General features: G+C 43.0%; 1 protein-coding gene across 9 annotated transcripts in view; it reads right to left on the bottom strand.

The window, feature by feature from the left end:
- OPCML (opioid binding protein/cell adhesion molecule like) overlaps window positions 1-13,066 on the bottom strand; it is a 1,013,450-nt gene that overhangs the window by 209,633 nt on the left and 790,751 nt on the right. For all 9 annotated transcript variants that reach the window (XM_070489898.1, XM_070489901.1, XM_044752638.2 and 6 more), the window contains one exon: window positions 9,812-10,044. In XM_070489898.1, coding sequence (XP_070345999.1) covers window positions 9,812-10,044 — 233 coding nt within the window. The remainder of the gene's footprint in view (window positions 1-9,811; window positions 10,045-13,066) is intronic.

Here is a 13,066-nt window from a genome sequence, read left to right as displayed (position 1 = left end):
TTCAATTGGCGTTTGCCTTCAAGAAAATTATAATCTAGGGGAGAAAAAGAGTTAGACCCACCAATCGCTGAAATATGGAATGAACAGTTACAGGGATCATAAGGAAGTGCAGGCAAAGTGGTATTGAAATTCCAAAGAAAGACTTCAGATATGGGGATTTATCAGCTCTAAAAATGTGCTCTCCAATATGACAGCCACTAGCCCGTGTGGCTACTTTTAATTTAATTAATTAAAATTAAATAATGCTAAAAACTCAGTTCCTCAGTCATACCAGCATTGCAAGCTCTCAGTAGCCAAATGAGGCTAACGACTACCATGTTGGACAGTGCAGATATGGAACATTTCCATCATCACAGAAAGACCTACAGGGTAGCATGGCTCTCAAAGGTAAAAGGTCCATGGGATAGCGCTGCTCTCAATGGTGTGTAGAATTTGGATGTCCAGAGAAAAGAATATTCAACTCAGGTGGATTGTGTGAGAAATGGAAAAGAATGCAGGACATCGGAGTAGGGGCGGTGAGAGGACAAGTTTGGCTAAGTTATGTGTAGGATATAAAAATGGGATAACAGAAAGTAAGAGTGGAAAAGTAGGTTTGGCCCTGAATTGTTCAGCACTTGGAAACATGATCTAAGAAGTTTGGACTTGACTTTATTGTCAATAGGGAGACATTAAAATTCTGAGTAGGGGGAAGTGACAGGATCAGATGTGTGCATCAGGAATACTTAGACGAGTGGAGTGTTCAAGTGAGTTATAAGGAGCAGGGACTGAGGATTGGGCAGCAAGTAGGAGGTGACAGTGAAAAGTCACTGGACAGTAAGATTCTGCACTTTGATGACAGTGGTTGTGAGAACAGAAAGGAAGAGAATGACTTTATTGGACATGACAGCTGCTTCCATGGAGAAGAAAAAGAGAAAGAAGAGTCAAAGCTGAAGCCAAGGTTTTATACAAAGGTGGTGAGTCCACGAAGAGACATGTAAATTAAAAGACGAGGAACAGGTTTTGGAGTGAGGAAGATGAATTCAGTGTGGGACATGTGAAGATACCCATGGGATACCCAAGTTGAGGAGTTCAGGAAAGAATCAGAAATAAGAGACTGGCACTAGTGAAGAAATTAAGGACTGGAAGTGTAGCTTTAGGAGTCAATGATAGTAACTGCAAGAAGGAAGTTCTAATTATGAGGATAAATAAAATAGAAGGAGAAGGGCCCGGCCCCGTGGCCAAGTGGTTAAGTTCACACGCTCTGCTTCAGCTGCTCAGGGTTTCGCTGGTTCGGATCCTGGGTGAGGATATGGGACCGCTCGTCAGCCCACGCTGAGGTGGCATCCCACATGCCACAACTAGAAGGATCCACAACTAAAAAATATACAACTATGTACTGGGGAGATTTGGGGAGAAAAAAAAGCAGAAAAAACAATAGGAGAAAAAGGGTTTAAGGAGGACAGATCCCGACTGCAGAGATATTAGACTGAAAGCCTTGAAACAGAGAGAAGCTGGCAAGGAAATCATGCGTATTGTAAGTGACCTGGGGTGTCAGTCTGGCCTGCTAATGTAAAAGGGATGGAATCAAGAGGAAGTTCCATGTAGGTGTTAAGTGCAGTATTCCACTATAGACTGCGCAGAGCTCAAAGCACAGCTCTGTACTTATCAGCTGGTGACCTAAGGCACGTTTCTCAGCCTCTCTGAGTCTCAGTTTCCTCATTCAAAAAATTAGGAAAATGCACCCCACCTTCTGAGGTTAACCAGACAACAGAACCAGACAGTGTCTATAAAAAGACTGCTAGCCACGGCTTATAATGACTAAAAACAAAGCCTTGCCTGCTTTCCTTGTAATTATTTTACTTCATTTCTATTGCCTTTCAATTTCTTTACCTATAGAGGAGAATTATTGGTGAGAGAATAGTCAACGGCTTTTTAATACCTTTATGAGAAGCCAAAATAGAAGTACAAAGGATAGTTATTGTCACCAAGACACTGAGTTTGAGGTAAAACTTGTCAGCTCAAGGCTCAAAACCAGGTTTCAGACTCTGCAAATATGTGCACCCATGCTACATACGGGAAAGTATCACAACTCTGAACCACAGACCACCCTGACGCCAAGCTGTGACTAAGTAATCTTGTGGGTGCTGAAGGCTGAAATCGGATGTGGGATCCTGACGATATCAGGGTCATGATGGACATTAATCTATTGGGAAAATTTATGAACATTCACTAATTTACCCTTCTAAAGTGTGATTGCTTCCCCTGCTCACAGCAACAGGAAAGATGTCTTTGTATTTACTTGAGCTATTGACAGACTAGACTCTTAGGAAATAAGCTGAGATCACCATGCAAATCATGTAAAACATAACAGGCATTTCATTGTCTCTTCCATCTCCATATCAGTGATGATTTTGAGAACAGAATTTATGACTGTTCCGTTTATTTAATTCTGTTGCAAATAAGGCAGATGACAGCTCCAAGCCCTGCCACTTCTCTTTCTGGCTACTGGACATATCACCAAACCAGGTGCCAGGACTGGCAGCACCATCTTGCATCATGTGGAAGAGTCTCTCTCTGCCTTTTCCTCTAAACAAGCCCACACACTTTCAGCACCAGGACTCTCAACTGGATCTGTCGCCCTCTTGGCAGACAGGGCCAAAACATCTTCAGCCCTGACAATGTGTTCATCCAAGGTCACATTTTGCTTCGGTCTCATTCACCTTAGAAAATTCCAACTCTTCCTGTTCTGTAATTAAAAGATTATACGTGTTACAGGAGAAATCGAGCATATATCCCCCACATCTAGAGGGAGCTGAAACTACATATTTGATGTAAGGTGGGGTGGAATTCCAGAAGCCACAAAAGAGATAGCCGTGAAAACTGTGTGTGCATGCCTGTGTGACTGTGTGTGAGTATGTGTGTGTGTTAAGATCTTGGCTTCTAAGCAGAGCAGAACAAAGCCTCATATTTCTCCTCACAATAATGGGAGTAGATAATTGATAAAAGGAGAAATATCCCTTTTTATAAAATGTGCTTTGGACTGTGTTGTCACCAACTACACATGATGTCATGAAAGGTGTTGCAACTGAGGAGATTCAGCGGAGGTGAACATCAATTCTATTCTGGCTATGTGATGTGTCAAATTCAGATAACGGCTGAGTAACACAGTCTGAGGGAAGGCATAGGATTGTTTTGAGGAATAGGATGGGGCCTCCTTCCAGCCATGAGGCAGGAGAACCAGGTCAGGCATGGAGGGAGCTGGCCTGGGGACATCCTTTTTGGGAAGGAGGACTCTTGACACACCCTCCTTTATTGAGTGCAGAGGGCGACAACTTCATTCCTGATTCCTTCTAAGCTGTAGCTGCCTTCGTAGTTTACTCGGTCCTTAAATTAAGAATGTTAGTATATATAACACTGTTTGATGTGGGGTACCAACTGTCAGAGTGGAACAGGATAGAGGTGGTGTCTTTCTTTTTCACTCTCTTCAACCAAAGAGCAAGCCACTGCCAACGTGGGTGAGCAATGCTCAGAGTCACCACTAAATACTGGGGTTAGGAAGCAGACCTCAAATCCCAGGGCTCTGAAGAAAATACGGATAAGAAAGAGAATAAGAGCCAACCTTCTGATTGCCCTATCTGTGGGTGAAGGCAGAGAAGACGTGGAGGACAGAGACACCAGGATGCAAAAAATCCTCCAGAGAAATTACATTAACAAACAATAAAATGCAACAGCTAGAAAGGACTTCCTTACGTGTCAGTCCAACCCTTCCTTTTCAAAACCAAGGAAATGAAGCCCAGAGAAGTTCTGACACCTATTTTGCACTGTGGACCCTTTGGCCTGTGTCCACATACATAGAATTTGTAGCCTAAAGACCCCTTTTCAGAATCTTATTTTCAAATAATAAGAATAATATACATAGGATTAAGGTATGCAAGTGTGTACCTAAAGAAAATCAATTACACTCAATTTTATTCTTCACCCCAGGATAAGAAGCCAGGAAGGGGACTTCCCAAAGACATAGGCCTGGCTGTCAGAGGCACAGCTCAGGCTGGGGAGTGAGTGTTTTGATGCCCAGCCTTGTTCTTTTCCACTTTTCCACCCTGCCTCTGTGAAGAGCAAGTGTGATTATAATTTAAAATAGAGGCTGAATAAATTAAATTTATTTCAGGTTGACTGCCTGCCTTTCTTTAGGCCCACAATTACACATGTTAATTTAAATGACTGTAATATTTGGGAGAAGAGGGGAAAATAGCAGAAAAAAGAGGTTAGTTACAACGGAAGTGTTGAAATCGGCAGGTCCTTGGCAAACCTGCAGCCTTTGGGCACGGCTGCAGCCCTGGCCCTGCGGGAGACCTCCTCCCGCTGTCCTGCTGAGAGGCCCAGGCCCCACCAGCACCCACCCCACCTCAGCAATTGCCTCTTTAGTCCCCACCTTTCTCCATAGCACCTCAGAACGTCTGTATTTTTCTCACAAGCAGTAACATTTACCTGTCCTTTTCTCAGCTATGAGTGAGCAAGCCAGCGTGTGAACAAAATACTGAACCTGGAATAAAAACACCTGGCGCGAAGTGGCGCTTTGGCGCTTAGGAGCTAGTGTAACTTGGACAGATCGCTTTGACTCTGAATCTCCACCATGCAGTGACTCTCTGTTCTGTAGCCAGGGCTTTTGTGAAGAGTAATCAAAAGAGATAAGGCATGTAAAGTGTTTGTATTTTGATAGCTTTTCTCTAGAGACAAGTCTAGTGAAGGGAATTTAAAGCATTTAGTAGCTCCATCGTCTTGGGGCAAGTTTTTCATCTTTCTAAGCCTCAGTTTCCTTATTTGTGAATTTGATGTCAACTCTGTAGGCTTGGTGTGAGGATCAATGGAGACAAGGTTTATCCATCATGTGCCCCATGCAGGGGTCCGCTGGCACTCAGCAGAACCTGGGACCGGACTGCTTGGTAAATCAGACTTCCCAACCTGCTAAACTCAACTTTGGGAACCAACCAGTCTCACCTGAACTGACTCCAGGCTCAAAGACCCAAAATCTTTTGCAGACACAGAAGTTGCATAAGCTTCCTGTGGAGTCTCAGATGTGAGAAATTAACATAATTCGTTATTTCTAGTCCTTTGCATAAGATTGGGTTTAGCAAGAGAAGTTCATTCCATGGAAGGAAATATCAGCTAATAAACAGGTTTCTGAATTAGACAAGAGAGCAGGTAGAGAAGATCGCCATCAAAGGAGCAGAGATCCATCAGGTCTTCCTGCTATCCATCCCTAAGAATGACAACAGCTACTTTGATGTGAGGATATCCACATAGTTTCAGAATGCTGAAGGGTTTGTGACAGTTAGAATGACAATTACATCCAGGATTCTCAAAGGGGCCAGAGATTTGGGTACTTACATAGGATAAAGAGATAACATTTACAATGTGTATTCCCGGAGGAATGAGCTAGTAGTAGATTAATTCTCTTCTCTGCCTTTCTCTCAGCCTCTCTACACCATTTATTGTAGCTTTGACTTCCCACTCCCACTGCTAATTTTCTTTCTTGAGTCTTGTCCTCAATTTCTGTGGGTATATTGCAATATCAGCAGCAGAAAAATGGGGGGAGAAAAGAAAGGATAATTGGAAAATTGCCATGAGTCTAGATTGGAGAAATGACTCTAGACATGGTTGGCTGTGGAGGTGGTGGAGCATGCGGGAGAGATGCTGATCTTGGAGCCATTTGGCCAGGGTTCAAGAGCCAGCTCTGCTACCTACTCCAGGGGACCTGGTGGCCTCTTGACCTCCATGAGCTGCAGTTATCTAATTTGCAAAATGGAGATAACATCTCCGCACTGCAGCCTCCCAGGGCTTGTTGTGAGGGTCAAATGAGACAAAGATTGTGACTGGTGCCATAAAGTACTAATAAACGCATGGAAGTCATGTTATCCCTGTTGTAACATATCTCTTAGCTTGTCACATTGAAGACCCTCCTCCCCCCAGGGAACTGTTCCCCATCACTGCCCACTCCAAGTCATCTGGACAGTGTCTGACTCAATCCCCACCCCTATCTACTTGAAGGGGCCTTATGATCGCTGCCTTCATATGCCACGTCATTTGCTGTACCAATCTGTTCATTTTACAAACATTTGCTGAATGCCTAGTATGCCTCAGACAGTGTGCTATGTGCTGGGGATAGATATAAATAAATTGTGGTTCCTGCTGTTCTCCAGGAATAGCTAATCTCAGAAAACTTATCTACTCTCATGCTAGTAAACTCACGATGAATCTCAAATAGACCCCTTCTGGTCTCAAGCTACACCTGTTCCTTAGTTCCATAATATCTGTGTAATGTTTGTGTTTCTTTTATCCTTAAACCTAGCAAGCCTAACACTTTCCTTTCCTAGTGGCATAGGATCCTAACTCCACAACTACCAGTGAGGCCATCAACATTTCCCCAAACTCAAAAATGTGGATGATATCCTTTGAATTCTTCCTCTTTTGAGAGATTAGGATTACCCCTCTCAATTTCCCTCAGACAATATCTCTTGGAGGAACCTCCTCCATTTCTATAGGTAGACCTACAGCCTGCTCCAGTCACATATTTTGAGTGATAGAAGTAACTTATTGCCCATCCTTGTACCTCCAGCTTCTGTCCACTTCACCCCAACCTATACAGGGCAGCCAGATTGATTTTCCTGCCTACCCTGACTAATGTGACTCCACAGGGACACTTCTCCCTTGCTCTGGATTTCCTTTACACCTAGGGATATGGTCCAGGTCACACGATTGCCACACTCACACGGTGCCTTGAAATTATTGCATCAATGGCCAAGATGTACCTTGGGTATCAGTAATAATATTTTAATGAAAGCAGCTTCTTCTTTCAAAGAGAAGGACTTGGAAATTAATTCCATTAGCTACGTGGCAAAGGCCACCTATAAAATGGTAAAGGACAGCCTCCGAGGTTAGTAACAGGGCGTCTGTGAGTTCCTCACGCTGCAGGAACAGGGAGCAGCAAAGCGGCGACCCTGTGGGGTTGCTATCCCTTCTGCTAATGGCACTTGGGTGGCAGGGGTGATGAGATCCTAACATTCTCAAATGGACAGAAGACAAATAAACAGTTTTTTTTTTTTTTTTTAAACAGACAAGTTGCAGCTCGGAAATTTTTTAGTTTTTCTCATTGCAAAATCAATATCCATCAGCAGTTGGAAATTAAAGGCAAGATTAGGCTTCAGTTTTCTACATGCTTTATTGTATTCCAAAAGCTTTCTACTCAGTCAGATAAATCTTCTTTAAGAGGATTAGGGAACTTTCATTATCTTTATCTAACCTGAACTAACACGAAGTCTGAAAAATTGATCTATAGCCTGGACAAAAGCCCATAGCTGCTGGGAAGAAGAGGACTCTTGGGCTTCTTTCTAATTGAGCAGGGAGGTCTCTGCTTCCACCCACTGGAAATTCACCTGGTCTCCAAAGAAAGGACAAGTCACCCCCTTGCTAACCAAGACAGAAGAGAACGTGGCCCCCTGAGCTGCTTCTTTCAACCTCTCAGCAAATGGAAAGACCAGTCAGCTAAGTGCTCCAAGAGAAGGTTCTCCCCTTGCACCTCCACTCTGCCTGGTCCTTTGCATCGGGTTTCCCAGGCCGCCTCAGATGCCCTGAGCTATCAGAGCTGCTTGGCCTGAAATGAGGAGCCTGTGAGGAACTGACATCTGGAATTAAAGACTCCACTGCTCTGAATCTTGCCTGTTCTCAGTCTCCTTCTGACCCAAAGGGATGAGGCCCTCAGGGAGACACCATTGACTTCCATATCCAGCCCAAGGAATTGTTCCGAGTGCCTCATGAAGAATATTATGCTGAAGCTCTGCATTACTATCCCTTTACGGCCTATATTGACTTTGACACGCTTACGCAATCTGTCTTATTTCCTGAAAAGTGATAGCTTTGTTCTATTGGAGTCTGTCTCTGCACAGTGCCTGACAGTTCTTTTTAATTTCAGTGGGGCATTTCCTGAATTTTCAGATAACTTTGCTGTCAAGGCCATGAAGGTGCCATGGACGTGCCACTTCCATTGCAGAGGATTTCAGCTCCTCTGGAACTAAGCCCAGGTGGCAGGCAGGGTAGTGAGAACTCACAATCCCTTGTCTTATGCACCCCCAGAAACTTACAACAGACATTACAGCTGATCTCAGATGACTGATCCCACCTACCGCCTCCACCATCCTCTGAGGAGATGCATCAGACATGACAGTTGTCTTTATCTCCAGATGGTGGGCCGTCTTGTAGCTCCAAAGCAGTAATCATCACTCAGCCATACCCCTGGGTGGGACATGGATGGACAATGGAAATAGTAGAGTGTACTGGCGGCTGTTGTATCATAGGCTGATGTGGGCATCTGAAAGCAAGTGGGGATGAGAGAAGGGCTGGGAGGCTGAACCGAGGCAAGGCTTTCAGCAATATGGCAGCACCAGGGCCTGCTGGAGAACGGAAGCTGCAGCAGACAGATCTCTGGCCCAGCACATACCATTACAAGTGGGCCACAGAGCCGCTCTAGCCAAAAAAAAAAAAATGGCCATCCTGAATTGTACAAGTGACTGAAGCATGAGGGGATGCTAACTCCTACTCAAACTCTCCATGAAACCAACTAAAATGAGCAAGCTTATTTTTCTAGAAAGGCGGGAGTGAGGGAATCATATTAGCTAAGCAAGGATGCCATGCACACTTCACAAACTGAAAAAGAACTGTTGAATCTTCTGCAGATGGCGTCTGATAAAAAGCAGTTACTACAGACTTAATCCCACACAAGAACTCCTTCCCAGAGCTCAGTGTATGGCCCCAAGACATCAGTGTAGGAGACTTTGAGAAAGGCCCACCCAAGTTTCTTATCTGGTGGAGGAAGGCTGTGTCAATGGGGGATGGGAACTAGTCTGCTTAGCACTTCATTGCTACCACGAGGCAACACCTGACAGAAATTGCTTTGCATAGTGGTGGGGGGGGGAGGGGTTAGTTGGGGGCAGTTCAAAATAAGTTCATTTGTATCGCTGCCTTGTTTTAAAATGGTTTTCAAATTTTCAGCATTGCTATCTGAATGTGTTTTTAATTCTTAATATTTGATATCTGAAATTTTGATATTTCTTCAGCCCTGTTTTTTTCCCACAAAGTGAAATTCAAATGAAAAACTATTAAGTACTAAGCCTGGGTTGTACTGACTCAGATTTTTTAAGGCAGACTGGCAGAGGATGTTAGGAAATTCCTCCCCCACTTTTTCTAATTATATAGATTTATTTCCAACATAGAGCTGGAGATATCATTTTGACTAATATCCCTCTTGATCTCAGCTCCACTGTGGGGCTAAGAAAGAGCGCAGAGACACAGCAGCAATGCCAACGAGGATCTGACTGAACAGCACTCGGAACCCCTTCCAACATACACAACCATCAACTATCCAAAAGCAGTCAGTCACATGATTTGACATCAATATTATTAACCTTTTACTATGAAATAAGCCTATGAAACATAATTAAAAGGCACAGAGAGTATTACCATATCTATCTTTTAATACATCTTGCCCCAATTCCAGAGTGCTATGTAACTTAAGAGAGCTCAGACAGCACATGCCAAACAACTTCTTGATAAGAACAGAAGAGCCAGACATACAATTGAGAAACTTTGTGAAGATATTCAGTACTTATCAAAAACCCAGCAGGTGGAAAGGAATCCAGGACACACACTCTATCTCTGAATTCTATAGAGAAAAATGTCTTTTTATGTCTTCATACAGGAGTAGAAGCAAAGACCAAGATTATGCTTCCCGTCCACCGTTGACAGGAAGGCCAATGCCCAAATCTTAGCTGTCACTCACCTTGAACTATGAGGTGAACCCGGGAAGTTTTGGGGTGGTTGTCCGTCTGCACAGAGCAGGTGTATGGGCCCTCATCATATACATCCACGTTCTGGATCATGATGCTGTACTGGGTTGGTGTGTTGACCAAGATGATCACACGAGGGTCTATGGACCACTTGTCATTCCCGGCATATAGGATGGTGCTGCGGTTTAGCCAGGCCACTCGGGTGACTCGGTCATCTATGGTACACCTGTGAGTGAGGGGAAGGGGAGATGAGAGGGGATGGGGGAAGTAGGGGGAAGAAAGTAGCGGGAGTAGGGGAGGAGAGGGAAGGAGGAGGGGAACATTGAGGAAGGCAGGAGGGAAGAAAGAAGTGGGGAAGGAGGGAAAAAGAGAATATTGAGAGATTATATTATAAATGTGGTTGTTGTATTTCAAGGAGTAAATGAAACAACATAACCCAGTGCTAAAAGGAAACAATCAATTATTGATGAAACATCCTAAATATCGGGTAACAGTGGTCTGAATCATCCTGAAGAACTGATGATACAAAATCATTTCTATTTGACTTACGAATGTATTATGTGAATATCCTTGCTGTGTATTTGCTTTCCATCTTATTTTTTCCCCTAGGCTTATACAAAATTAGTTTATATTTCTTGAGTACATTTACCGCCTTGTGGGAGAAGTGGCCCAGGGGTATAGCAAAGAGAAAGTGGATCAGTAGTTCAAATAGGTCACAGATAATCTACAAAGCAAATACTTAACTTGTTGTTGGTAGAAAGTGAACATAATTACCTCCAGACCTCCCTGGTGTTGATAATCTCCTTGTGCCCCTAACCTGCCCAAAGCCTGCAAACTACAATCTGTAACGTGCTTTGGGGAAATCCACTTAGAAAGCCAATAATTACTTTTTATTGAGGTAGCATTGGTTTATAACATATAAATGTCATGTGTACATCATTGTATTTCAAATTCTGTATAGACTACATTGTGTTCACCACCAAAAGTCTAGTTTCCATCCATCACTACACCCATGTGCCCCTTTACCCCTTTCACCCTTCCCCTCTGACCCTTCCCTCTGGTAACCACCAATCTGTTATCTGTATCTATAGGTTTGTTTGTTGTTGTTGTTTTACCTTCCATATATGAGTGAAATCATATAGTATTTGTCTTTCTCTGTCTGACTTATTTTGCTTGGTATAATACCCTCAACGTCCAGCCATGTGGTTTCAAATGACACGATTTTGTTTTTTTTATGGCTGAGTAGTATTCCATTATATATGTATATATACCACATCTTCTTTATCCCTTCATCCATTGATGGGCACTTAGGTTGCTTCCAAGTTCCAAGTCATGGCTATTGTGAATAATGCTGCAATGAACATAGGGATGCACATATCTTCTTGAATTAGTGTTTTTGTGTTCTTTGGATAAATATACAGATGTGGAATAGCTGGATCTTATCGTAGTTTTATTTTTTATTTTTTGAGGAATATCTATATTATTTTCCATGGATGACACACCAGTTTACACTTCAGTGTACAAGAGATCCCTTTTCTCCACCGCCTCTCCAATACTTATTTCTTGTCTTTTTAATAATAACTATTCTGACAGGCATGGGGTGATATCTCATTGAGGTTTTGTTTTGCATTTCCCTAATAATTAGTGATATTGAACATATTTTCACGTGCCTGTTGTCCATCTGTATATCTGTATATTGTCTTTAAAAAAAGATCTGTTCATCTCTGGCCATTTTTTAATCAGGTTGTCTTTTGTTTTTGTTGAGTTGTATGAGTTCTTTATATATTCTAGATATTAACCCCTTATCAGATATATGATTTGAAATTATCTTCTCCCCATCAGTAGGTTGTCTTTTCATTTTGCTGGTATTGGAAAACTGGACAGCCACATGCAAAAGAATGAAAGTAGACCATTATCTTACACCATACACAAAAATTAACTTAAAATGGATAAAAGACTTGAATGTAAGACCTGAAACCATAAAACTCCTAAAAGAAAACACAGGCAGTACACTCTTTGACATTGGTCTTAGCAGTATCTTTTTGAATACCATGTCTACTCGGGCAAAGGAAACAAAAGAAAAAAATAAACAAATGAGGACTACATCAAACTAAAAAGCTTCTTCAAAGAAAGCCAACAATTTTTGAGTAAATTGTGGCTACCTCTAAGATGTCAGGAGAGGGAAAGAGAAAACAGTCAGGCAGAGTTCCTCCTTCCCTCCCCTCCCTAGGCCCTGTGAGAACAACGTGGCTGATGTCGCCTCTGTTGTCATGAAGATAGAGAGGCAAGCTCTACCTGTCATGCCTCTCACCTACCCTTCCCAACAACTGGAGGCTCTGGACAAAAAAAGAATTGGCTTTTTGGTGTGTATGACCTGCAGGCTATCAGGTTTAATGAAGAAATAATTGTGCCTGCTGGTCAGGAGGAAAATTTGCATTTGTGCCCCATGAACTTAGAATCTGTAATGGAAAATTGAGAGAAGGGAATCCTTTATAAATGTGAGTTTGCAATGAATGGCACGGTTAAAGGGGCCTAGGTGTGCCCCCTGACTACTCAACCCTCTAGTCAGAATCTGAGTTGCGATCTCTGGACAAATGGGAAGGTGCAATTAGCAGCCAGGCTGCTTCCTGGATATCCATATGTCCAAGCAGAGAGGGTACGAGGTGTGCCTCCTGGGGAGGAAGAACGTGAGTCCGGGGGAGGAGACAGGGAAAAACACCGCCCTACTTCACCAACTCTGATCCCATTTTCACTGAGAGCAGAGATCCTTCCCATAGGGCCCAGGAGACAAGAAGATCGCCAAACACACTGACAACGGAGGAGAGAGGGCACACATTTTGGACATGCTCTTTTCCCTTGAAAGAAAGTGACCAGCCTGACACAGCCTGAACACTCAAGAGAACAGAATGATACTGGAGCACCAAAATGACAGCTTCTGTTCAAGGGGGACAGCACTCAGTCTAGCAAGGTACTCTCCCTGCTTGGTAGGAGGAATAAAAATAATATTAGCTTTCAATCAAAGAGGTCTTTCCTATGTACAGGCCCACCTGTCACTCAGCAGGTGTGGGTGGCCAGGAGGTAGGGGTGGGGTGATAAGTAGGTGCTTTCAAAGTATGGCAAGAAGAGATCTTCATAATTTTTTTTAATGTTTTTATTTTTTTTTTTTAAAGATTGGCACCTGAGCTAACAACTGTTGCCAATTTTCTTCCCTTTTTTTTTTTTTCTGCTTTATCTCCCCAAATTCCCCC

The sequence above is a fragment of the Equus asinus genome, chromosome 20, assembly GCF_041296235.1.
Source record: "Equus asinus isolate D_3611 breed Donkey chromosome 20, EquAss-T2T_v2, whole genome shotgun sequence".
Lineage (NCBI taxonomy): Eukaryota > Metazoa > Chordata > Mammalia > Perissodactyla > Equidae > Equus > Equus asinus.
Note: the sequence above shows the minus strand (reverse complement) of the source record. Positions and strands in the feature narration are given on the sequence as shown.